Raw genomic sequence first — 27,306 nt, forward strand, 5'->3', positions numbered from 1 at the left:
GGTGCGAATCTTTAGGATTTCCTCCACGTACCTATTCGGTGTCTCGAATATTGGCCTTTTTGCAACAAGGGGTTGAGCAGAAGCTAGCCTTGAGCACCATCAAGGGTCAAGTTTCAGCATTAGCAATCTTCTTTCAGAAACCTTTAGCTACCAAATCCTTGGTGCGGAATTTCATCCAGGGGGTGCGGCACCTGGCTCCTCCAGTCCGCGCGCCCTTACCGCCCTGGGATCTTAATTTGGTTTTGTCGGTTCTACAGAAACCTCCCTTTGAAAACATCAGGGAGATTCCCTTGCTTACTTTATCCCAGAAGGTGGTCTTCTTGGTGGCTATTACTTCTGCTCGCAGGGTGTCAGAACTGGCTGCATTATCATGCCAGTCCCCATACCTAGTGATTCATAGGGATAAGGTAGTACTTCATCCTAAGCCATCTTTTCTTCCTAAGGTGGTTTCAGATTTTCATCTGAATGAAGATATTGTACTACCTTCCTTGTGTCCTCAGCCCAAGCATCATCGGGAACATGCGTTGCATTCCTTGGATGTGGTTCGGGCAATCAGGGTATACCTGAAAGCTACGGAATCATTCCGTAAGACGGATTCACTTTTTGTGATCACGGATGGCCCCAGAAAGGGTTTGCCTGCATCTGCCGCGACCATTGCCAAATGGATTAGACAAACGGTGGTACAGGCTTATTCTATTAAGGGTCAGAGTCCTCCGTTCCCTGTTAGGGCGCACTCCACTCGAGCGCTCAGTACTTCCTGGGCCTTTCGCCATCAGGCGTCAGTGGTCCAGGTATGTAAGGCGGCCACTTGGTCGTCGGTACATACCTTTACTAAATTCTATAAAATTGATGTGACGGCATCGGCGGATGCCTCATTTGGCCGCAAGGTTTTGCAGGCCGCAATTTGAGGAGACCGGTGGTCTACCTCGAGGGTTTTTTTTTTCTGTTTGAAAATTTTTTTGTTGAGTCTCATCATTAAGGATGAGCATTGTAAACTTCTAGTTGGCACCGGTTGGGCCTTCTAGATTGGGATTTGATTTCCATTTTCCCACCCCTCAGTTGTGATACTGCTCTGGGACGTCCCGAAGGTGGTGTATCACCGAGGACTACGTCTGTCGATGAGCGCTAGAGAAAAATGGATTTTTGTAAAATCTTACCGTAAAATCCTTTTCTCTTAGCTCATCGACAGACGTAGTCCCCGCCCCTCTGTTTTGGAGTTGGGTTGGGTTAAATTCTCTAAGCACTGCTTTTTCACATAACTGATTTGCTGAGGCAGAGAGAGAGAGGATATACCCTCTGGGACTGCCCCTAGGGTGTGGCCAGAGCTTTTTAATTTCCTGTCTAGTCCTGCTCCTGCGGAGGTAACATAACCCGAAGGTGGTGTATCACCGAGGACTACGTCTGTCGATGAGCTAAGAGAAAAGGATTTTACGGTAAGATTTTACAAAAATCCATTTATAATCACTTGCATGGAATGGACAAACTGGCACACACCGTGCACTCCATTAGGAGTGAAATCATTACTTGTACTCTTTGAATCCTTGCACTGAAGTTTTGTTTGTTATCATTTTCTGCCTACAAATGGTCCATAGAGGTTCAGCGCTGTGGCCCTTCGATTTGCCCGAAAAGCCACCAAAGGTGCTCAGCTCAAGAGCGAATGGGGCCTTAGCCAGTGGCTCCTTCTTCTATCATAACTGTTACAACATTTTAACCTGTTTATACATATACAGAGGGATATAGGCTATAGGCCGAAGTTGCACAGGTGCTGAGGCTCAAAGACCATGAATGGGCCATGTGTTTATGCCGCTTAAGCCATTAGGTACTGCATGCAGGCAACCCATGTAAGTGTATGGGGACGCAGCGTACTGACACAGCTGCTTGTCATAATTTGCTAGGTGTGTGGGTAAGCAGCCCAGAATGCACACGGTCTGTGTTCACAGCTGCTCACCCATACTGGCACACCTGTAATGTACTTATATGGGCTGCCTGCACTAAGTATCTGGTGACGCAAGCCACATAAACACATAGCCCCTTCATGGTCTGTGCACCTTAGCGCCCATGTGAATGAGGCCTTCAAGGTACAATTTCTGTGTTTTTAGATAGCACAAAGCCAGGGAGTAGAATTTTGTTCTTACAAGATGATTTTAATTTACAAGCTAGCCTGCATGCTCTGGCTGATTGGGCAGTAACTTTGCAATTGAAGTTTAATGTTTAAAACCTGGGAGTTAAGGCCTCCTTCACAAGGGGCAATTCTATCTGTGTCCCATGCAGTGCCATGTTTACCACTGTGTCCCAATATGACATCCATATGGGTGCTGTTGCATGTCCCTGAATTCATCCTGGATGTGTCAGGGCCGTGCATGCATGGATGTCACATTGGCAGCAGTGGCTGTGTCCATGCAGCTGCTGCATCCTAATAGACATCTATGAGACTGCTGGCATGGGGATGTACACAACACTTGTGTATCCCCTTGCCAGTAAAATACGGCCCTGCATGGGGCTTGGATGTAAAAGCCCTGTGTGAACTAGGCCTAAAAACATTCATGCATTCCACAGGGGTATACAGCTGGGTGAGTCAAAGGGTCAGGGTGTTCTGGTAGACCGTTGATAACATATTGCAATGCAATACCAAGCAAGATATTTATTTTCTTGTATAAAAAGGGGTATAGACTCCAGATACACTTCTCCATGCACAAATCGTTAGTGGGACTTCATCTTGAATATGCATTTCAGTTTTGGACTCCAGTTCACAAAAAATATGTCTGAGTTTGTTCATATAAAAGTGAACAGGTAGAGTCCAGTGGTCTGAGACACACATGATGTCTTTAATCACTTTGGGGCATCATCATCTCTCCAACAGTTCCAAGTCCTCTTCCTGCTCGTCTGGGGTTTTTAGAATTCCAGCTCCTCCTGTTTTATTCTTCACAATGTGAAACAAAGCAAAAATTCAGCAGAAGGTGGATACTCCTCATATTGAGCACTGTTGGGTTGGGGTGCAATCCTAGGAAGGTGGAGTTCAGTGTCCGATATAAATACATGTTAGTTTAATCATAATAATAAACTGCTCTCATTTGCTGTCTTTTGCTTTGTTAAAAATGCAGATGAAAGCTTTTTATTTTATGAGTTCAATATGGAGTAGAATAAAAATACCTGCTAACCAGAAATTGGAGAGCTGCCCTGTGCAAACTTCCTATGTTATCTCCAAGAGTCTAATTAACCCTCATAGTTATCTTGTGACTACAGAACAATTATTCTTTATATCAGGGGTGTCCAACCAGCGGCCCAAGGGAGTTTAGCGTGCAGCCCAGGCATGTCTGGAGGGACGCAATGCCGTCATAGAAGCCATCGGCCGCCAGGGAAAAGCTAGGCACAGACGTGTATGAAGGAATACCGGGGATGCAGTGCAAGCATAGCAGCCCTGGCGGCCAGTACTGAGAATCCAGCAACACAGGCATAGCTGGAGGGATGCCAGGGCTGCCAGTGTTTGTATTAGCACCAGCAGCAGTGAATACAGGTACTCCCGATAGTGCTATGCAATTAAATGCTGCATGGCAGTAACTAGGGGGGTGCTGGGGTGGGCCGAGTCCCTCCCACAACCTTCCACACAGCACATAGTGCTGTGTGGGGAGGTAGAGGGAAGGTTGTGGAGGGGGGGGGAGCAACTAAAATCTGTAGGGTGCAGCCCACCCCAGCACCCCCTTAGATACAGCCATGTGGCTGTATGTTGCCGTCTTTTACTTTTATAATAAAAAATATTACAATAAAAATTAAGTTTTATTACTCAGGTACGCTAGGTAATCTTCTCAGTGATCGGTAACTGCTGATATGCCCGACTTTTTCTGCTTATCAGCTATCCCTCTTCCTAGTGTATTTTCTGTGTGGCCCAAGACAATTCCTCTTCTTCTAATGTGGCCCAGGTCAAAATGTTGGACACCCCTGACTTATATAGTGAAGAGTAGAATTGAGAAATGGTTTGAGTGAATTAGCAAAAGACAACTGGGCAGGGCTGACACCACTCAGTGCACAAAAAATGCTGTGTGTTGTCATCCCACAACAGGAATTAGGAGCCAAGTGCATGTCTGCCAGATCATCTTACTTGCAGGGCCCTAAAATGGATAGAACATTTGTGAATGTGCATGTGCTACAGAGATGTACTTTTCTTTTCATTTTGCCTTGACATATTCTCTTCAGCCACTACCAAAATCTGATATAGAAGTGTTGGGTGGGCAAACCGCATAAGAACATGAAAAATGTCCCTGTAGACTATAATGTTTTGTCTTATATTTATACTGGTATGTATTATTCTGTCCAGGTAAGAGCAATCCATACTGTGAGATTACGATGGGCTCCCAGTGCCACATCACCAAGACCATCCAGGACACTTTAAACCCCAAGTGGAATTCCAACTGCCAGTTCTTCATTAAGGATCTGGAGCAGGATGTTCTCTGTATCACTGTCTTTGAAAGGGATCAGTTTTCTCCGGACGGTCAGTACTGGCAGTAGTGTGTTGAAACTGTATAGTGTGTAAAAATAAGAATTTATTCCTACTGAGAGGTTCCCCACTGTACTCTGATAAATGGCTGAGCACATTTTGCTTGTCGGGTTTATAGATCCATCAAAGATGTTTGGGTTCTGAGGGGGCACTTCAGATCCTGTTCAGGTAAGGCTGGGTTCACACATATGCAGCCGTGGTGTCAGTGCAGCAGTCCAGTGCGGTTCGGTTTATCGGTTCAGGTGCAAATTTTTACCTGAAATCACAACTGAACTGGACCTAAAATTGCACAAGACCCTTTTTAAAACCGCACCACAGTCACCCTGCACATGTGAACCGCCTCCATTGAAAGCCGGTCCGCTTCACATGTTATGCCAATTGGATGCCGTTAAAAAAAACAAATTTGCATATATGTGAACTGAGCACAGCCAGATGCACCTTCTGGCTGCTGGCTCCATCTTCACTTCACTTTAGAGGAGCTTGTATGGCAACTATACCCAAACATACAATTACACTTTCACATTCAGGCTCTGTCATTCAGCAATAGCACTGGTATGTTGTAAAAGTGGTATGCAAACATTTCTCATTACACATAACAGATACTTCATCAACCTGTGCAAGGGAACAAATTAAAATGGGAAAAATATACCAAGCTAGATGTGCGATAGCACACACTGCCTGTTTAGAGCCAACCCACATTGCTCCCTAAAACACAGCATCCCTTCAAGACTTCTGTCAAGGAATAAAATTAAGGTCACCCATAATCGAAATAGATTACATCTATTGCATGCAGAATAGAAAGCAGTCTCAACGTATAAAGTAGTATATGGTATAAGCATTACTTATAGTGGCCCATTAGGGTGTATTTACTAAAACTGCAGACTGCAAAATCTGGTGCAGCTCTGCATAGAAACCAATCAGCTTCCAGGTTTTATTGTCAAAGATTAAAGTTGAACTATAGACAGAACTTTTTTTCTCATTTTGGATAGGGTAAGGAAGGTTTATAACCCCTGTCAGTTTATTTTTTGCCATCTGTGTCCCATTGGAGAGATTTCCCTTTACTTCCCCTCCCATAACCAAAACAAGGAAGTGAGAGGAAATCCCTTCAAGTTAAAGGAAACTCTTGGGGACCCCCAGGTCACCAGAGCTAGTGTCCCGATTGGAAGATTTCCCCTCTATTACTTTTTTGGGGACAATCCAAAATGTGGGATTTTCTTTTACTTTCACTTTTAGTGATAATGGTAAACAGGGCAAATAGGGAGGGTGAATTTTCCTAATGGGGACACTAACAGAAATAAAAACTGACAGAGAATCTAATCCCTCTCCACACACACACACAAAATGTACCCTTTAGTTTTACTTTAACTGAAGAAGCTGAAGTTAGAAACTGACTACCATGCACAGTTGCACCAGATTATGCTCTCTCCAGTTTTAGTAAATCAACCCCTGTGTGTTAACTATTCACAGCAAAGTAACGGGTTCCCTTAATAGAGAGAAATATCTAGTATTTCTAAGAGCATGTGGCTTTCCTTCCATCCTCCCAAGATTCAGTGCTTGGTGCTCAGGTGTGGAAGGAGAGTCCTCAGCCATGTGTAATCCTCAACCAATCCAAGTTAGAGCTAAAACAAGTTTTATATATATATATATATACTTGGAGGTATATCCCTCGCGCCAATGGACTAGGTAATATAATATTTAGAAAATACAAATAGATTGTAAATGTAAATCAGATGCAGCTGCTATAGAAAGGGTAGAGATATGTTGTATATAGCCACAAGTAAAGTAAACCTATAGCGCTTGCTAAGAATAAACGAAGCTGATAAAAGTGCTTGACCAGTGCAAAATTGTGATTCCAGAGGAGTAAATATCAATGGGGATGGGTAAGCCTGATTGGCTATATTGTAAATGATAAAATACTAATAGTGCATAAATAATATATGAAATTGGGTATAATTGTTGAAAAAACACACTAAAGTGCTTGATGTGCTAGCAGTGACACAAATAATAAAAAAATATATATATAAGGGGTGTTGAAATGGAATGTGTGCAGCTGAGGAATTCAATTGAAGTGCCAGCAGTGCATATACAATAAATAATAATAAATGCAAATATCATGAATACACCAATGGTGCTTAATAAAAAAATAATTAGTAAAAGCAAGGTGCTCAATATGACATATAAAATAAATACAATAAAAAAAAGTAAATTAAATATCAGTGCACTGTGATTGTAAATAGTAATAATCAATAAATGCTCAAAAAAAGTAAAAAAAAAATAAAAAAAGCAGAGTTCATGGGTGACTTGTAGTGCAAATTATACAGGTATATTCCTGGGTGCAGTAAAGTGCAGGTGCTCTGTGCTCAGCTTCCAAACGGTCAAGTGGTGATACTTGTTTCCACCGTGGAGGGTAGTACGAAAACTCCCTCACCAGAAAGAATGGGTCTTGTATACCATATAGTATTAGGACCGGGTAACGCTTGTTTGGCCACCTGGACCAGGATAGGTTCTGCTGAGGGATGTAGTACCCCAATCCTCAGGGCTGTCAGCTTCTAATACACCTCCATCCGTGTGTCTGGCCAGGTTATGGAATGAAAGAAAGGCTCCAGATGGTGTAGTACCGTTTAAGGGTTTTATTAAACTTCCACAATACAAATCAAAAGAATAAAAACAATAAAACGCCAGCAGGAAGGAGCCCAGGAGTGGAGAGCGGTGAATACCATTATGCGTTATACTCGGCTCCCGTGACATAGACAGCGTGCGTTCCACCTTACACGCGTTTTGTCATAATGTTGACGTCTTCAGAGGTGGCGTAAGGTGAAACGCACGCTGTCTACGTCACGGGAGCCGAGTATAACGCATAACGTTAATCACCGCTCTCCACTCCTGGGCTCCTTCCTGCTGGCGTTTTATTGTTTTTATTCTTTTGATTTGTATTGTGGAAGTTTAATAAAACCCTTAAAGCCTTTCTTTCATTCCATAACCTGGCCGGACACACGGATGGAGGTGTATTAGAAGCAACAGCCCTGAGGATTGGGGTACTATATCCCTCAGCAGAACCTATCCTGGTCCAGGTGGCCAAACAAGCGTTACTCGGTCTTAATATTATATGGTATACAAGACCCATTCTTTCTGGTGAGTGAGTTTTCTTACTACCCTCCACGGTGGAAACCAGTATCACCACTTGACCGTTTGGAAGCTGAGCACAGAGCACCTGCACTTTACTGCACCCAGGAATATACCTGTATAATTTGCACTACAAGTTACCCATGAACTCTGCTTTTTTTACTTTTTTTTTTTTTTTGGAAATTCTTATGAATTTTTTTGAGCATTTATTTATTATTACTATTCACAATCACAGTGCACTGATATTTAATTTAATTTTTTTATTGTATTTATTTTGTATGTCATATTGAGCACCTTGCTTTTACTATTTATTTATTAAGCACCATTGTAGTATTCATGATATTTGTATTTATTATTATTTATTGTATATGCACTGCTGGCACTTCAGAATCCAATTAAATTCCTCAGGTGCACACATCCCATTTCAACACCCCTTATAGATATATTTTTTATTAATTTGTGTCACTGCTAGCACATCAAGCCCTTGAGTGTGTTTTTTAAACAATTATACCCAATTTTATATATTATTTATGCACTATTAGTATTTTATCATTTACAATATAGCCAATCAGGCTTACCCATCCCCATTGATATTTACTCCTCTGGAATCACAATTTTGCACTGGGCAAGCACTTTTATCAGCCTCGTTTATTCTTAGCAAGCGCTATAGGTAGCCCCTTTACTTGTGGTTATATACAACACATTTTTTTTATACCTGCTCCAGTGGGTGGATGGGGCCACAGAGGAGCAAAGCAAATATAAGTTTAAGATTTGAATGGAAAAAATAAAAGTATTCATTAAGTGGATTTAATCCCCTCTGCACTAAGCATTGATATCCACGAGGATTTACTAAGATCATATTAAGGCTCCATGTACACGAGACGTTAGAAAAAACGTCCTGCAAAGCTATTTCTGACGCCGGGAAAAAGCAGCTGTTAAACGTGCTTTCAGTAGCTTTTTCCATTTGCGTTATTGCACGTTTGGCCACGTTGCTTTTAGCAACGTTTTTCTGCCTCCATTCAAAATCAATGGCTCCCTATGGGAGCCTATTGATTTGAATGGGAGGCGCACCGCAAGTCAGATCAGGATGATCCGACTTGCGGCGCGACCTGCACTGTGAGAATCTTAAGGGGGAACTCCACCCAAAAATGGGAAAAAAATTGCGTGGGGTTCCCCCCCAGGTTCCAAACCAGGCCCTTCGGGTCCGGCATGGAATTTGAGGGTAGCCCCACGCCGAAAAAACGGCGTGGGGTCCCCCCCAAAATCCATACCAGACCCTTATCCGAGCATGCAGCCCGGCAGGCCAGGAAAGGGGAGGGGACGAGCGAGCGGCCCCACCCCCCCTGGACCACACCAGGCCACATGCCCTCAACATGGGGGGGTGTTGGTGCTTTGGGGCAGGGGGAGCTCTGCACCCCCCACCTCAAAGCACCCTGCCCCCATGTTGATGAGGACAAGGGCCTCATCCCCACAACCCTGGCCGGTGGTTGTGGGGGTCTGCGGGCAGGGGGCTGATCGGAATCTGGAAGCCCCCTTTAACAAGGGGGCCCCCCAGATCCCGGACCCCCTCCCTGTGTGAATGGGTATTGAGGTACACTGTACCCCTACCCATTCACCCCATAAAAGATAGTGTATGTAAATAAGGACAGGAGACGTTTTGGAAAGTTTATTAAAAATCTTCATCCGGCTCTTCGGGGTCTTCTCCTCTCCGGGGGTCTTCTGCTCTTTTGCTGTCCGCCCTTCTGCTGTCCTCTCTTCTTGTCTTCTCCTCTCCGGGGGTCTTCTGCTGTCTTCTCTCCGTGGGGTCTTCTGCTCTTTTGCTGTCCGCCCTTCTGCTGTCCTCTCCTCTCCGGGGGTCTTCTGCTGTCTTCTCTCCGTGGGGTCTTCGGCTCTTTTGCTGTCCGCCCTTCTGATGTCCTCTCTTCTTGTCTTCTCCTCTCCGGTCTTCTGCTCTTGTGCTGTCGGCTGTCGGCTCTCCTTCTTCCTCCGGTCCTCCTCCGACGACGTCTCCAGCGATTATGCCGGCCTCTGGTCTCTGCAGCTTATTATATAGCCATTAGGGGCGTGGCCGCCAGATGACATCATCGGGAGACCACGCCCCTTGTGTCACATGTGACGTCACATGTGACACAAGGGGCGTGGTCTCCCGATGATGTCATCTGGCGGCCACGCCCCTAATGGCTATATAATAAGCTGCAGAGACCAGAGGCCGGCATAATCGCTGGAGACGTCGTCGGAGGAGGACCGGAGGAAGAAGGAGAGCCGACAGCCGACAGCACAAGAGCAGAAGACCGGAGAGGAGAAGACAAGAAGAGAGGACATCAGAAGGGCGGACAGCAAAAGAGCCGAAGACCCCACGGAGAGAAGACAGCAGAAGACCCCCGGAGAGGAGAGGACAGCAGAAGGGCGGACAGCAAAAGAGCAGAAGACCCCACGGAGAGAAGACAGCAGAAGACCCCCGGAGAGGAGAAGACAAGAAGAGAGGACAGCAGAAGGGCGGACAGCAAAAGAGCAGAAGACCCCCGGAGAGGAGAAGACCCCGAAGAGCCGGATGAAGATTTTTAATAAACTTTCCAAAACGTCTCCTGTCCTTATTTACATACACTATCTTTTATGGGGTGAATGGGTAGGGGTACAGTGTACCTCAATACCCATTCACACAGGGAGGGGGTCCGGGATCTGGGGGGCCCCCTTGTTAAAGGGGGCTTCCAGATTCCGATCAGCCCCCTGCCCGCAGACCCCCACAACCACCGGCCAGGGTTGTGGGGATGAGGCCCTTGTCCTCATCAACATGGGGGCAGGGTGCTTTGAGGTGGGGGGTGCAGAGCTCCCCCTGCCCCAAAGCACCAACACCCCCCCATGTTGAGGGCATGTGGCCTGGTGTGGTCCAGGGGGGGTGGGGCCGCTCGCTCGTCCCCTCCCCTTTCCTGGCCTGCCGGGCTGCATGCTCGGATAAGGGTCTGGTATGGATTTTGGGGGGGACCCCACGCCGTTTTTTCGGCGTGGGGCTACCCTCAAATTCCATGCCGGACCCGAAGGGCCTGGTTTGGAACCTGGGGGGGAACCCCACGCAATTTTTTTTCCCATTTTTGGGTGGAGTTCCCCCTTAAGATTCTCACAGTGCAGGTCGCGCCGCAAGTCGGATCATCCTGATCTGACTTGCGGTGCGCCTTCCATTCAAATCAATAGGCTCCCATAGGGAACCATTGATTTTGAATGGAAGAAAAAAAACGTATAACGTGGCTGAACGTAGGTTCGTCACGTTTAGTCACGTTCGGCCGCGTTTCTGCGTTTGAAACGTCGGGAAACACACGTTCGAACGCAATATAATTGCGTTCTAAAAAAAGTCCCTGAACGCAACTGCCTGCAAATGACTGTAAACTACCATGTGTACATGGACAGATAAGATAACATGGAGCTGCGTTCAGGGACTTCTGAAAAAAACGCCCAACTGCTCCTAAACGTCCATTTCCAGCGTCCCGTGTACATGGAGCCTTAGAGTACATTCCAAAAAAATGAATCCCTACTAAAGTAAATTGTTGTGCGGTATCACTGTTCTTGATGTGGTTACTACCAAAAGAGTTATATCAAAATATGAACACTCTAAATACTGTAGAAATTCCTAGACATTATATATTTTATGATAGCCTGAAGATTAGCATAAAGTGACCAAGGCCTTCTTACGCCCTTCTTTTAGATTTCCTTGGACGGACAGAAATACGAGTAGCGGACATTAAGAGAGACCAAGGCTCAAAGGGTCCAGTTACCAAGTGTCTGCTGCTGCATGAGGTCCCAACAGGCGAGATTGTTGTCCGGCTGGACTTGCAGCTGTTTGATGAACCATAGGAAGACTTGCACAAGCCGCATTTTCCTTCCAGCGCCTCATCCACAGAGCCCTTCACAATGGTACATCGCCAAACCCGGATCCGACCATGTCGCTTTGCCGTCACAGATTTTTAATTGGGATTGCCATTTTCTAAGAAAATGTCCGTGTTTTATATGTGGGACTCCATTTTAGATTTTAGCCGGTTGTATTTTTTCCTTTTCTGGGTACTGATGACCTTCGCTGTGATAGGAACATTTAAAACATGTTCTGTTTCCTCTCCCATCACTAACTGTATATTAAGCAGACGGTACATTTAAGAGTTTGGAAGGGAATACTGCAGGATTCAGGTCCAGCTACCCATGATTCCTTGCTGCTAGAGCATGACATGCCCTGTCAGGCTGGAACCTTTTAGTTCTATACCCACTGCAGAATCATGGGAAGTCTGTAGAATATTTGACCAAAATAATTTAGAGACCAAGTCATGCAATATTCATGGACTCTACACTAAGTTATTGTTTTAGAACACTCCTCATCAGTTGTTACATTTCATTATTGAGGGTTTTTCTTTGTCTTTTTCTAATGACAAGGTAAGGCGAGTTACAAAGTTTTATGCTAAAAAAAAAGTTTTAATATTCAGTCCATAGAAAAGTTTAGAAGCTACACTTGTACTGTACTCCTGTATATTTATGGAAGATCTCATAGGACCTTAAATATCGATATTGGTGTTCCTTAAATAAGAACTAGAGTTACTTCTCTCCACCAGTCAGCATCAGAGCTGCCTTGAAAGTCTGAATCTGATTGGTTGCTGTAGGGAAAAAAGTCCACTCCCTAGTAAGCACACATTCTTCCATATGGTCCTGTATGGTTTATATTTATTTAAAGGTTCCTTACAAGAGATTTTTGCCCTGATTTCCTTAAATTATTAAAATCAGATATAAAGAAACTCTTTAGCTTAAAAGGAAAATTCTATAAAAGCATTCTGTGAAAGATGACTCTTTATATGTACCGTGCCTAGGCAGTACGAAATCCTTTCCTAACTCCCCTGAAGAACTAGAACTACAGCCTCTCGCAGTATCTGCAGCATTCAACATGTTTGTGGACATTGGTTGCCTTATTCCTCCCCCCCCCAGCTGTGGTTCCTCCATCTGCCCTACATGAGCTACTGTGTCCTGTATTGATGTAACCCTGAGGGTTGCAGGTGATGCAGGCATGTGGCTAGCAGTTTAAGCCACTCAAAATTCTTCTGAAAGCCACAGCCCTTCAAGAGGGTGAAGGTGAGGACTTGTCACCCACCAGAGAGGTAAGTATTAAGAGTCGACTTTGGTACACTGCTTATTCTGGAGTGTTTTTCAAGCAACATAGTTGCTTTAAGGGCCAATTGTATCCTGTGTGATTCATTCAAAAACTGCAATGACACCTAGTGCTTTGGCAAAATGCAGACATGCTGCATTTTATTGCAGCACACTGGGCCAAATCGCACTGCAGTGAATGAGGTTTGTTTTGTACAAATCAATTAAAGCTCCGACAGAACGAAAAAAAAAAAAAAGAGCAGTGTGATGCGCACCACACTGCCCCCCTAGCGCAGTTAGCGAAGGAGAGCTGTCGCAGTGGTAAAGCGCTGCAGCAGCTCCCCTAATAGTGTTAATTCGCCCTAAAGCGTATCTAAACACAAAAAATGTTCTATATTGCAGTTTACCAGTCCTTAGATGTGGTGGCTGCATTATTTTCCTTTTTTCACGCTACCACCCTTAGTGTTTGTAAAAGAAAAAAAAAATAACAAACATGTCATGCTTACCTGCTCTGCACATAGCAGCCCTGATCCTCCTCTTCTCGGGTCCCCTGCTGGTGCGCTGGGCCTCCTCCCCCTTACTGAGCTCCCGAGGCGGTGTCTATAAGAGACAGAGAGCGTGGCTCAGCCCTGCCCCCTGCTCACTGGCTGTGACTGACAGCAGTGGAAGCCAATGGCTCCTGCTGCTACATCTTAGCCAATGAGGAAGGAGAGACTTGGGAGAGCTGCTGCTCTCGTATACATCGCTGGATCTGGCTTAGGTAAGTATTGGGAGGGCTGAGATGGAGCTGCTCACTGAAGTATTTTTTATCTTCATGCATAGAATGCATGAATGTAAAAACCTTCAACGTTTAGAACCACTTTCATTGACATCTGGTGATCCTGCCAGTAACACACTTTCTGTTCCTTCATGTCTACATTAATTCTTCCATTGTATCTATGGAGTTAGCAATTGTTGTCATTCAGACTGGACTTCAAACATGTCTGCCATTGTTCACCCCCATTACATGGTAGTTTTATGGGAGTAGTAGTTTATACAAGAATGTTTGTGGTTTTTTTTTTTTTTTTTAAGCTCAATGGAAGCGTCGAGGACACTGCATTTCTGGCAGGATCAACAGGTATTTTCCGTACTTGCTGAAAATGCTCTTAGTTCAAAAAATGAAAGCTAATGCAACCATCACATTCAAATAATTTTTTAAGAAATATTCTGAGAGGGAGGATTTACTAAAACAGGAGCACACATAATCTGGTGCAGCTGAGCATAGTAACCAATCAGCTTCTAACTTCAGCTTAAGTTAAGCTTTGACAAGAAACCTGGAAGCTGGTTGGTTTCTATGCAGAGCTGCACCAGACTCTGTGTACTCCAGTTTTAGTAATTCCCTCCCCATGTTTATTTGTACAGTTCTCTATTTTATGGTTCGAAGGTTGGTGGCACATGAGCGTTTTTCTTTTCGTCTAACGCCATACAGGAGCTTTTTTATATCTATAAACTTTCAGATGATGTCGGTTTCTTCTAGAAATCTCTGCTCGCTGAAAAGGATGAGAGAGTCCTCCAGTGAGATTGACACTGACACAATGTAGATGCTCATGCTTACAGTCAGGATTGTGTACACTGCCAGGAACCCTGTCATGTTCTTTGTCTGTGACTGAGGAGAATAGAAACAAGATGGAGCCAATCACCTAGAATTTTCAGAAGGACACTAGCAAGGTCAGCCCTCATACTTTTTCATGTCAGGAGTTTAGAGCTGAGCCCTGATGTGCATTTGCAAGGTAAAATCCTTCCTAGATGTACTTCATAGGCCATTTTAGGAAGGCTGAGAGTTACTGGACCAACTCATACCAAGGAGCAATGGCCAAGGGAATGTCATTGATAGACTGCAGTTAGATGTTTCTCCTGTGGTGTTGCAGCAGATATCACACAGTTATCCTAGTTAGATATTATTTAGCTAAGTTGGGGTCAGTGGACTATACATTTGGCAACAGAAAGATGTGGGAGTGAGTCAGCTAGAACTGCCTGCCCCCGCATCCTCTCAAGAACACAGAGGTTGTGTGTGCGTGCTCCACTAGTCTCTCTCTTTCTCTTCCTATATGTAAAGACCATAAATACAAAAACCGGTGCAACAACCTCCTAAAATAGTATCATGGCTGTATCACCGGTGCTCAGTCAGAGGCCTCATCCACAATGGTTAATCCAACAGAAAAAGACGGCACCACGGAGAATGCTCTGCAATCATAGGCTTTAGTCAACGGCTAAGAAACCGTCATAGGATGTCAAAGCATTTCAGCCAAAATTGGCGTTATTCAGGACTCATTGCTGATGGCTGAAATGCATTGACATCCTGTGGCTGTTTGTTCTCTGTTGAATAAAGCCTATGACTGTAGAGCATTCACAGTGGTGCCAGCTTTTTATGCTGAATACCGATGTAAAGATCATATTCTCAGTTCGCATATTTACAATACTAGAGTGTATAGTAGCTTGGCCTTTAAAGACTTTGTGGCCGAGGAGCAGCACTCCTAGCACCCAACATACCGCCATGATAGGTCACATCATTCTTCTTATAAAACATAGGAGTTGATTTCCTGTTGCACATTGTGGTTTAGCCAGGCTTATTGATACAGGCCAAAGCCCATATCACCCTGGTACATTTAGATGAAAGAAAGCTTGATGGTTGACTATTGAGCTTATACATGAGTAAAAAGGTTTTAGGAACAGTGAGGTACAAAACTAAACAAATTACAATATCCCATAGCAACCAATTAGAAATCACCTGAGTTGACCTCAGTAAGCTGAAATCTGGTTGCAATAGGTTAGTGTAGTATGGACACCCTCACTACTTTCGTGCTGCCTTATTGAACAAACATGCCTGAGTTATTGAGGTACAATATTCTGTAAACTATTTTTTTTCACTATTTTAGTCGTTATTGACTATCTGAAAGTCTTTTTTTTTAATAGACACATTATCATGTATTGATTCGGTTGATCGGTATGGCTATTGGCCTGTCATCCGCACAGTGATAAGGCTGCCATTTTGTGAGCTTCTTGATAGTGTTGCTAGTTCTTTGACAACACTGTCAGATTCAGGTACTACCATGACACTGAAAATGTGCAGAGATCCCTTCAAGACACAATTCTGGGTGTGAATAGTTAATTCAAAGCAGCCAATTCAGATAAAGGTCTATGTCAGGGCTCTGCGGCAGAGGACCATGGGAACCCCACACTTGTCTGCTCTTGTTCAAGAGCGTTGGCGGTGCTTACCGTTGAGACTACTGAATACTGCCGTTAGAGTCTGATAATTAATTTATTGACATTGTGTTTTAATATGGTACGTATGCCACTATGGCAACTCCTATAAATGCTTTTTAGCCTCTAGGCAATATCATGTCTTTCTTTTTTAATTATAGTCCAGAATGGATGCACATCATTGCACAAATTAACATTTCACTAGACCTTGGTGACCTGCTTCTCTCCAGCTGTTGTCAAGCTTCAGAGGATGCTGGGAGTTTTACTTCAGCAAAGGGAAGCCCCAGGTTGCCAGTCTGTGATATAACTTGGGGGGGGGGGGGACTACAGACCACTGTAATATAACTGTATTTTGGAATATTGTAGGGGTTTCAAAGTCTTCAGCGTTTACATTTCATACTTAAATATTTTAGTTTTTATTTATTAGGGACAGTGTTGAATTTTGCACTCACCATTTTTTCTGAGGAAAGCTTCTTGCCATACATTTGGTTACATTGAAGGGAATCATTTCCAAAAGAAAAGCATGTATTTGTTTGCCATATTACGGCCTATACCTTTAAAGTATTTTGTTTTTATGTAAAAGTTGCTGTCCTGCTTTCTTGGATAATTTTTACTGATGTTAAAATAATAAGTAGGCCACTGGCGGCCGTTTTGTTCAGGTTCATTTTTAATCAGGGTCCTGTAGAGCTGATTTCATCCCCCCCAAAATTGTTTTAAGTGATTGCTGGCAAGTTAATTCACACACTGAACTATAAGATCTCCTAGGGACTTGTGTGGTGAGATACCCACCAGATTTTCCAGTTGTGTCTACATTCTGCACCCATTACATGCCATTGTCACCTTCCATTCATGAAGAATAAGCAGGGAATGGTACCTACAGACATGGGAACATTCGCCTGACTGATCCATCAAAGGTAGGATTGGGGAATGTTTGCGCGTCTTTAGGCACTACACAACAGCAGCAGACATTCCCTGCCGGCACTGCCATGGGTAGGAGAGTTTGATTGGCTGGGTTGGATTTATACCTACCCTATAGAAAGGCCAGATAAGTCTAGTAAGCACTCCTCTCTTTCTACGCATGCATGTTCAGCCAATGTGGACGTTCCCTTTTTGACCACAATCTCTTGTTGAAGAACAAGATTTTGAGTCCATATTCTGAAGATTGACTCGTTTGTTATTCTGGCCTTATGGGAGGAGTGGAGACACAAACTAATGCAGAAAACTCTCGCCCCTGGAATCTTATAATGAGACATACCAGGACTAGAACCCAGTTTTAAGAGGAGCTGGTTATACGGTGTTCTGTCTTTAAACCATTTTGACACTTTCAGTGTATTGTCCAGTTAGCTGAACTGCAACTTGTAGACTTCTTGTCTGTCCAGCCAACATATCAAGACATTTTATCGCCTATTCTGTGGTGTATGATTTTCATGTTGTTTTGGTGGGGAATAAAGTTTATTAAATCTATTAGTGAAGTATTAAAATGTGTCTGTTTCATTTCTCCATGTCAAAGCCCATGGCCTATAGTGTGCTTGCTCTGCTCATAATTGCTGACCTTTTATTGACACAGAAGCTTCACCCTCTTCACTGGGAACATCCACAACCATGGCCAAGGTTTGTGCACATGAGCCTTTGATCAGGCCTGATCCCACTGAGCCAGCATCCCAGCTCAATAGAAAACAGTTCCCCTCAGGACAGGATAATTGTTGCCTAAAATAATTTCAGAGGCCATTAAAGAAAAATTTCAATGCAAAACGGAAGGCATTCTACGCCCAACAAAAATACTTTGAATTTGGTACCCAGTCTAGTCGATTGTTAGCACACATGGCTAGACAGCAGGTATCCAGCTCTGTGATGACTAAACTAATACGTGTAGATGGAACTGAGGCTCCTACAACAGGGGAAATACTCACCTGCTTTCATGAGTTTTATACCAATATGTATAATGCCACTCTTGCATACACTAGACAGGATATAGACAATTACTTGGAAGATTTGAGTTTTCCCACCTTGACCCAAGAACAAGTATTGATATTAGATGCGGATATAACAGAAGATGATGTCAAGGAAACGGTGGCCTCTAAGGCAGCTTGAAAGGCGTCTGGACCGGATGGCCTTACCCTGAAGGTTTACTGCAGATACTTGGATATCTTAGCACCCATAGTAACACAAATCTACTCCAAGGCATGTCAAGAGGGTAGACTGTCGCCATCTATGTATTCAGCTACAGTAGTACTTGTACCCAAGCCCGACAAAGATCTTGCTAAATGTGCTTCTTTCTGTCCAATCTCATTACTTAATATAGACTAAACGATTCGAATACAAATTTTTGCCAAACGCCTTAATTCTGTAATACTAAGTATGATTCACCCAGAACAAACCGGCTTTATGCCTGGAAAGTCCACCTCTATTAACCACTTAAGGACCAAGCCTATATCTGAAACATGTTTACAAGTTAAAATCAGTATTTTTGTGCTAGAAAATTACTTAGAACACCCAAACACTATATATATTGTTTTAGCAAAGACTCTGGAGAATAAAAGGCTGTCGTTGCATTATTTTTTATCACGATATTTGTGAAGCAGTCTTTCAAAACGCAATTATTTTAGAAAAAATACATTTCACTGAATTTAAAAAAACTTAAACAGTAAAGTTAGCCCAATTTTTTTGTATATTGTAAAAGATGATGTCATGCCGAGTAAAAAGATACCTAACATATTATGGTTCAAAATTGCGCACACTCATGGAACAGCGACAAACTACACTACTTAAAAATCTCCATAGATGACGCTTTAAAAACTTTTAACGGTTACTTGTTTTGAGTTACCGAGGAGGCATTTTCTAGAATTATTGCTTTTGCTCTGGCGATCGCCGCGATACCTCACATGTATGATTTGAACACTGTTTTCATTTGCCGGCACAACTTATGTATGCGTTTTCTTTCGTGCATGAGCTCATGGCGACGGGGACGCTTTAAAAAAAAATATTTTTCCTTTTTATTTTATTTTTTATTTTTAACAGTTTAAAAAAAAAAAACTGATCACTTTTATTGCTGTCACAAGGAATGTAAACATCCCTTGTGGCAGTGACAGGTACTCTTTATGGAGGGGTTTGGTGTCTAAAAGATCCCAGACCCCTCCATTGCATGTCAAAGTATTCAAAATGCTGAAATCTGCATTTTTGAATACTGACAGTTATTTTTAAATGGGTGCCATTGGCAGCCGAGAAAACCGGAAGTGACGCCGCTTCCGGGATACTTCATAGGAGACTCGATCTAAGCCAAATCCGGCTTTGTTTAGGACTCCAACCAGCCGGCGGACGTGGAGACCCGGGCTTAGCCGCATCAGTTGTTATCTCCTAAAAGCCGACCACGGGCTCTAAAAAAAAACGGTACTGAGTTGATGCCTGCAGCTGCAGGCATCATCCCGATACAACCACTTCTTCAAGTGTAGGTACAGGTACGTTGGTTAGCAGGAAGTGGTTATTTGTAGGACGCAACCAATTTTACAAATATCTCCTAGAGTCTAGTGTGTTGTCGTCATTGGACACGGCCAAAGCCTTTGACTCATTAGAATGGCCTTTTCTACAGGCTGCACTACGATTCTTTGGATTTGGGGAGAAATTTAAAAAAAATGGGTTACTATTCTTTATGCAAACCCTGTCTCAGTTAATGGTCGGTTATCAGCATCTATACCATTGTACAGGGACGCCCAACAAGAATGTCCTCTGTCCCCACTATTGTTTGCGGTGGCTACTGAGATGTTGGCACTAGGATTCTGACAATCTACTTTCATTACGGGGATCACCTTGGGTAACAGATCTGATGTCATAGGCCTATGTGCTGATGATCTTATTTTATACCTACAAGATGCATCAGCATCCTTGACTGAAGTCATGCACAATATAGACAAATATGATGAATATACTGGTCTCAAAAAAAAAAAACTAGCAGATATCGGCTTTGATGCCTCTTTATCCTCAGACTTATTCCCACAATGCAACGGTCTGCCTGCTTAAGGTATGGTCCTCATTTAAATACCTGGCAGTAATTTTTACAGTATCACAAACAGGAGCTTTGAAACTTAACCTAGACACTCTGCTTCAAATAATCAAGCTTAAACTTAATTTCTCTGTCGCTCATTGACAGACGTAGTCCTCCTTGATTAATATCAACTCGGGTTATACTGCCCTCTACAGTAGTAGGACTAGACAGGAAAGAAAACGTTCTGGCCATACCCTAGGGGCAGTCCCAGAGGGTATATCCTCTCACTTCCTGCTACAGCAAATCAGTTTTTTTCTGTCTAGTTAGGAGTAAGGACCTAGATTCCTTGCTAGGATCTTCGGTCCTGGCAGGATTTTTTTTTTAGAAATACTTTTTTAGACAGCTTTTTTTCTCCAGTGTTCCTGTGAGATCTTCAAGCAAGTACGCTGAAACTGGGCGACGGGCTGGATGTTGAGATCCAGTGGTCACCCCAGTTCAGCCTACGAGCGCGTGCAGGCCATAGCTCCGCGCTGGGTTGGCCGCGACATAGTCCCACTGGACGGGGACTGACCCTGCGAGTTAAACGTCTCGCCTGGACGCCAATGACCAGCAGAGTCACGGCGTCCGTATTGGACGACAGCCCCCCCACCCCGGTGGAGAGGGGTTCTGTCAGGAGTTGGCGCCCGCCTGGTTCCGGTATGGTGAGTAGAATGTTCCCCCTCTCCCCTTGTCGGGTTTGTTGGTGGACGCGGGCCCCTCTCTGGGATGGTCGGACACTCAGTTTCTGGGTCTCCCCTCTATACTATAACAGGTCACAGATCCCCCAATTTTGAGTGTGATTTTGTGAATAGAAACCAGGAGGCTTGGTTTGGGAGCTGACGATCTAAAGTCACTATATGACTGGAAGGGTGACTGAAGTCAGTGGCAGACTACTAAAAGGCATTACCATGAAGATAGAGGTATCCTACCTGTCATAGTGTGTACACAGGCCGATGCCTATGCCTGAGTACTGCAGCCACAGATCGCTATCCCTCCAGAAAGCTGGTCACTTCCACAGGCTGCACAGCCTCCCGCAGGCCGAGGACACCTCCCACAGGCCGAGGCATTCCCGTAGGCCGCACAGGCCGAATGCACACCTCCCGCAGGCCGCTGCTAGCTTGCAAGCCGCCGTTATCCTATACAGACCACCGCCATTTTTTCTTGCAGATCGCACAAGGCCGCCATATTTGCGTAGCCTCGTGTCTCCAGCATGGGGGCGGCCATGTTTGAGGTGACCAAACAGCTCGTGGAGTAATTGGGAGGCGCCGGAAGGCGTGTAAAGGGGCGGAGCCGCCTCCTTGGCCCAGGGAAAGCAAGCCAAAGACTTCCTGTCTGTAACAGACAGTGCTGGAAGCAAGTTGATAAGAAACTTCTGTGCATCAGGTGAGCCTTGGGGTCTCTCTCTCTTTCTGAGGGGTCCAAGCAGGTAGACTGAGGGGCGCTATTGCGCTGGGGGACTAAGTTTAAAAAAACAAAAAAAAGAGAAAAATTTTTTTTTTCTTGCAATTAATTTTTTTGTGTTTGCTGGCCAGTGTCTTGTTACATGAATCCTGCCACACATGTATCCCCACCTGATCCCCTCGGGGTGGCCGCAGGACCCTCCAGTACCCCATTTGTGATGATGCATTATCAGCAGTTTTGGAGTCTTTGGTATCCCGGGTGGAGGTAGCCTGTCAGGGACGGGGGGTCAAGAAGAGCGACCCCCGCCTACCCCTATGTCATCTGATACTTAAGATACAGATTCTGAGCTGGTCATTGCAGCCCCTTTTCTGGGGTTGTTGTCTCAGGTACGGTCTCCTCAGACAGTGAGGAGGACGCTTCGGCCTCCGCCAAAGCACAAGAAGCGTTGGTGGAAGGTCGCCCGAGGGGGTCCCGACCCCGCGCCCACGGCCTCCCGCCCCGGCGGCAGTGCGCACATCGCCCGCAACTGCCGCGACACCACACTAGTTGTGTCTGTCCGGGACACCTTAAATCTTGAGGTTACACCGGCAGAGGTAGCTGAGACTGATATTCCTTTTGGTACTAGCAAGCCTACCAAAATGATGAAGGGTTTCCCTTGCTCAAATGGGGTCGTCTGTAAACGAGCCCCTGCTATTTCCAAACGCATTGCTAGGCGCTATCATTTTGAGGAATCCCTCATTACAAAGATGGACGGTACCACCAATAGTGGACTCACCGATTTCCAGACTAAATAAAGCCACTGTTATCCCGTTGGATTGACAGAATGGGCCCCACCCATCTCTAGGGTGGGGGGACGTCTTCACCGGTTTCCGGATCCAGGGCTTTCCAGAATCCCGGATAAAGGGGTTCGCAAGGTCATATGGTCGGGATACAAGATCGAGTTTCGATCACTTCCACCGGTGCGATTCTTCCCTTCCAAAATCGACATCCCCGGGTCGCTTAAAAAGCTTGGCGGGGGACAGCTTGATGCAACAAGCAGTGGTAGTTCCCATTCCTTGGAGGAGTTCTAGTCGAACCTGTTCACAATGCCCAGGAAAAAGGGCTAGGTGCTTCCAATTCTGGTCTTGGAAGAGATGGAGTCCATCCATACAGTGGTGGCCTCCCTGCATCAGGGGGATTTCCTGGCGTCCATAGACATTTAGGATGCCTATCTTCATATCCCCATCTTCGCAGGACATCAGCGTTTTTGTTGCTTTTCCCAAAGATCCCACCAGGAGACTGAACTATCTGGGCCTAATTTTGGATACATCCTTGGCAAGAGTGTTTCTCCATGCGGAGAAACTCCAGAAGATTCAGTCAATGATTCGGATGTTGCTGTCCGTCAACTGGCTGGGATTGATGGTCGCCTCTTTAGAGGCAGTACCGTTTGCCCAGTCTCATACCCGAATTCTCCAAAGAGGAGATTCTTCTCATATGGAATCGGAATCCCGATTCCCTGGACAAACGGATCCGATTGAGCGAGCGGACCAGGGAGGCTCTGGTCTGGTGGCTTCGGTCTACGATGCTCAGCCAGGGGAAGTCATTTCTTCTGATAAATTCCAGGTTACCGATAAATGTGTTGGAACTGAGAGCGATCAGACTTTGTCTGATTTACTGGACCGAGCAGCTCCAGGGCAGCCCGGTTCGGATCCAATCGGACTATGCCTCGGTCATGACTTATGTCGATCACCAAGGGGCACCAAGAGTGCCCTGGAGGCCATAGAAGTGACCAAAATTCCTATTGGGGGAACAGTTCCAGTTCTCTCCGCGATATTTATCACGGGGGTGGACAGACAGATTATTTCAGCCGTCAGATTCTGGATCAAGAGGAATAGTCTCTTCATCCGGAGGTATTTCACCAGCTGTCCCTTCATTGGGGCACCCCGGATATGGATCTGTTGGCAGGTTGGCTCACGCCCGCGATCCTCTAGCGGACGCAGCAGACGCGCTGATCGCCCCGTAGGGGAAGTATCAGCTACTGTATGTCTTCCCCCTTCTCAAGTTACTGCTGAGATTTCTCCGCAGGATAGAGGTGGAGGGAACTCCAGTTATCCCGGTATTCTGGGCTAGCCTCGTCAAGCCGGGTACGCCGACTTGGGCAAGACTAGTCGCGGACGCTCCTTGGAGACTTCTTCTCAGGGAGGATCTGCGGTCTCAAGGACCGATCTTCCATCGTGCTTTACAGTCGCTGGCTTTAACGGCCTGGCCATTGAGACCCAGGTACTGAAGGACAAGGAATTGTCAGCTTCAGTTATTCCTACTCGAATTAAAGCAAGAAAAGCGACTTCCAGCAAAGTCTATTATCGGACATGGAAGGCTTATATTGCGTGGTGTGAATCGTAGGAGTTTTCCCCCACGTACCTATTCGGTGACCCGAATCTTGTTTTTTTCTGCAAAAGGGGGTTGAGCAGAAACTATCCTTGAGCACTATCAAGGGTCAGGTTTCAGCGTTAGCAATCTTCTTCCAGAAGCCTCTGGCTACTCATTCCTTGGTGCGGAATTTCATCCAGGAGGTGCAGCACTTGGCTTCTTCAGTGCGCGCGCCCTTACCACCCTGGGATCTTAATTTGGTGTTGTCGGTTCTTCAGAAACCTCCCTTTGAAAATATCAGGGAGATTCCCTTGCTTACATTATCCCAGAAGGTGGCCTTCTTGGTGGCTATCACTTCTGCACGCAGGGTGTCAGAACTGGCTGTATTATTGTCATTCCCCATATCTGGGGATTCATAGGGATAAGGTAGTTCTTCATCCGAAGTCATCTTTTTTTCCTAAGGTGGTTTTCAGACTTTCATCTGAATGAAGATATTGTGCTACCTTCCTTGTGTCCTAAGCCCAGTCATCCTCGGGAATGTGCGTTGCATTCCTTGGATGTGGTGCGGGCAATCAGGGTATACCTGAAGACTACGGAATCATTCCGTAAGACGGATTCACTTTTTGTGATCACGGATGGCCCCAGAAAGGGGTTGCCTGCATCTGCCGCGACTATCTCCAGATGGATTAGACAGACGGTGGTACAGGCTTATTCTATTAAGGGTCGGAATCCTCCGTTCCCTGTTAAGGCGCACTCCACTCGAGCGCTCTGTACTTCCTGGGCCTACCGCCATCAGGCGTCAGTGGTCCTGGTGTGCAAGGCGGCTACCTGGTCGTCGGTGCATACCTTTACAAAATTTTATAAAGTTGATGTGATGGCATCGGTGGATGCCTCATTTGGCCGCAAGGTTTTGCAGACCGCAATTTGAGGAGACCGGTGGTCTACCTCGAGGGTTTTTTTCCGTTGGAATTTCTGTTGAGTCTCATCTTTTGATTGATGAGCCTTTTAAACTTCTAGTTGGCACCGGTTGGGCCTTCTAGATTGGATTTTGATTTCCATTTTCCCACCCCTCATTTGTGGCACTGCTTTGGGACGTCCCGAGTTGATATTAATCAAGGAGGACTACGTCTGTCAATGAGCGACAGAGAAAAATGGATTTTTGTAAAATCTTACCGTAAAATCCTTTTCTCTTAAGCTCATTGACAGACGTAGTACCCGCCCCTCTGTTTTTGAGTTGGGTTGGGTTAAATTCTCTAAACACTGCTTTGTGACATAACTGATTTGCTGTAGCTGGAAGTGAGAGGATATACCCTCTGGGACTGCCCCTAGGGTGTGGCCAGAACGTTTTCTTTCCTGTCTAGTCCTACTCCTGTAGAGGGCAGTATAACCCGAGTTGATATTAATCAAGGAGGACTACGTCTGTCAATGAGCTTAAGAGAAAAGGATTTTACGGTAAGATTTTACAAAAATCCATTTATCTGGGCCAAACTCCCTCTGTCAGTGGCAGGAAGAATTGTAATGATTCGCATACCTCAATCAGGCTCAAAATAGATTTCCGCTGCTGGGTCTAATTAGATAGGTAATTTGTAGTGCATGCACGAGGAAAACCACACACTGACACACGTTGTTCAGGTAAATGATACTTCCTGTTTTTATTTCGATTGTGCAAGGTGTTAAATAGTCAGTAGGCAGTGTCATAAGTTAGTACGTCATAAGCATAATATTAGCATGTAACAAATTATTTGCAGCTTTCTGGTTAGTCATGTCCATTATAAGGTAGTCCCCTTCGAGTTTATGAATGTTATCTTTTTTTTTGGAGGGCTCCGTGCCAAAGTGCAATCTTTCCCAGACATTCCATTGTGAATGGAGGGGGTATCTAGTAATGGCCATTTTGAGTAAGGGTACATAGAAAACATATTTGCATGTACAGAGAAGCAGACATAGAAAAATAGACATTTTGCTTAATTCACAAGTGTTCATTACATATCTTCACAGCCCACCTAAAATGGCTATATTTCTTCTGTCCCTCATACTAAAGTGCCTACTCACCTGGCCCATACTAGTTCACTACCCCCCTCGATACAGCCTGGAGAGGGCAGTCAGGTGCTATCTATCCCTACAACCCCATAGAACTGTGAAATTATGAACAGGGAGTGACTGTAGTGGGGTGAAGGGTTTGTCCTCTTCCATCATAAGGCGGTCTTCTTCTTTTTGGTGGAGAAATGTAGGTGTGCTATTGTCTACAGCTTTGCTCATTAGCTTCTTTACAAATGTTAGAATACAGCATACAATCAGGGCTAAAAGAACTAGGATTATTAGTACTCTTAAGCCCCGTACACACGTACCGATCGTCGGCCGACAGAACGTCCTACAAATGTTCGCGGCTGGTGTGTTTGTTGTTTGTCTGTTGAAAAGTGCTCTAAACTTGCCCAGGACATTTGTCTTCCGACAGAAAATGACGTCACTACGTTCCACGCACGTTCGCCGCTACAAAAGAGGAAGTGAGTGTTTGGCCGTGACCCTTCTGGGCATCTCGCGCTGATTTCGGTAGCATTTGTTTGGTTGACGACATTTCGCTATTTTCCGAGACATCGTTCGAGAATTTATTATGGCGACCGTGAATTCGTCCGTTGCTGTCGTTAGTGTTGGAGTTTTGGCTCTGAGACGACGTACGAGCAATAGGAAGAAGAAGCGGACCTCCTGGACGAAAAATTGGTTGCTTAACTGTGATCAATTTTCTCATATGTCCTTGCTGAGGGAGCTCCAGGAAAATAATCCTGATGACTTCAGGAATTATTTGAGGATGACGGATCCCATCTTTTACCGTCTTCTTGCCCTGGTGTCCCCCTATATTCTGAAGCAGGATACTTGTATGCGGCTTGCAATTACTCCTGAGCAAAGGTTAATTGCGACGTTGAGGTATCTTGCAACAGGGAGAAGCCTGCAGGATCTGAAGTTCACCACAGGCATCTCCCCCCAAGCACTTGGTATCATCATCCCTGAGACCTGCTCTGCCATCATCAAGGTCTTGCAGAAGGACTATATCAAGGTATGTTTGATTTTTTACATTACATTACATGTATTACTAGTTTCACCCGAATTATGATGTTTTTGGATGTACAGCAATTGACACAGGCCATTATTTGTAAACTACCCTCTGTCCGCATGCACATAGTAGTAAAGATGTAGATTATCTTTAACCATTTGTAAAATTACCCACTAACCACCCCACCATTCTCTCCTATGTGTCCCTAAACGCATTGCCTGTTAACAGTATTTTGAATTTGGGTCATTTTATTGCTTTCCCTCAAACAATTATTCCTTGGCCAATGTTTTAGTACCTAGTTAATGATTTATCTAAAATACATCAGTCCATCCATTCCCACCTATGATTCTGTATGTTTATGTAATGATGTTAAAACCTTCACTGACCACAAGCCCTTATTGATGTATAAATGCCCAGTTTTACTTACCCATCCCCCACCCACATGCTAAATCTCAAAGTCAGCATATACCAAAGCTCAAGTTCAGAGGTCTTCAAACTATGGCCCACCAGTTGTTCACGAAC

The 27,306-nt window shown here is 44.8% G+C and overlaps 1 protein-coding gene across 4 annotated transcripts in view; it reads left to right on the forward strand.

The window, feature by feature from the left end:
• ITSN1 (intersectin 1) overlaps positions 1 to 12,037 on the forward strand; it is a 348,624-nt gene extending 336,587 nt beyond the window's left edge. For all 4 annotated transcript variants that reach the window (XM_082244896.1, XM_082244893.1, XM_082244894.1 and 1 more), the window contains 2 exons: positions 4,313 to 4,486; positions 11,313 to 12,037. In XM_082244896.1, coding sequence (XP_082101022.1) covers positions 4,313 to 4,486; positions 11,313 to 11,461 — 323 coding nt within the window. In that variant the 3' untranslated portion in view covers positions 11,462 to 12,037. The remainder of the gene's footprint in view (positions 1 to 4,312; positions 4,487 to 11,312) is intronic.
• The last annotated feature ends 15,269 nt before the right edge of the window (positions 12,038 to 27,306 follow it).

This window comes from Pelophylax lessonae (genome assembly GCF_965119305.1).
Source record: "Pelophylax lessonae genome assembly, chromosome: 2".
NCBI classification, from domain to species: domain Eukaryota; kingdom Metazoa; phylum Chordata; class Amphibia; order Anura; family Ranidae; genus Pelophylax; species Pelophylax lessonae.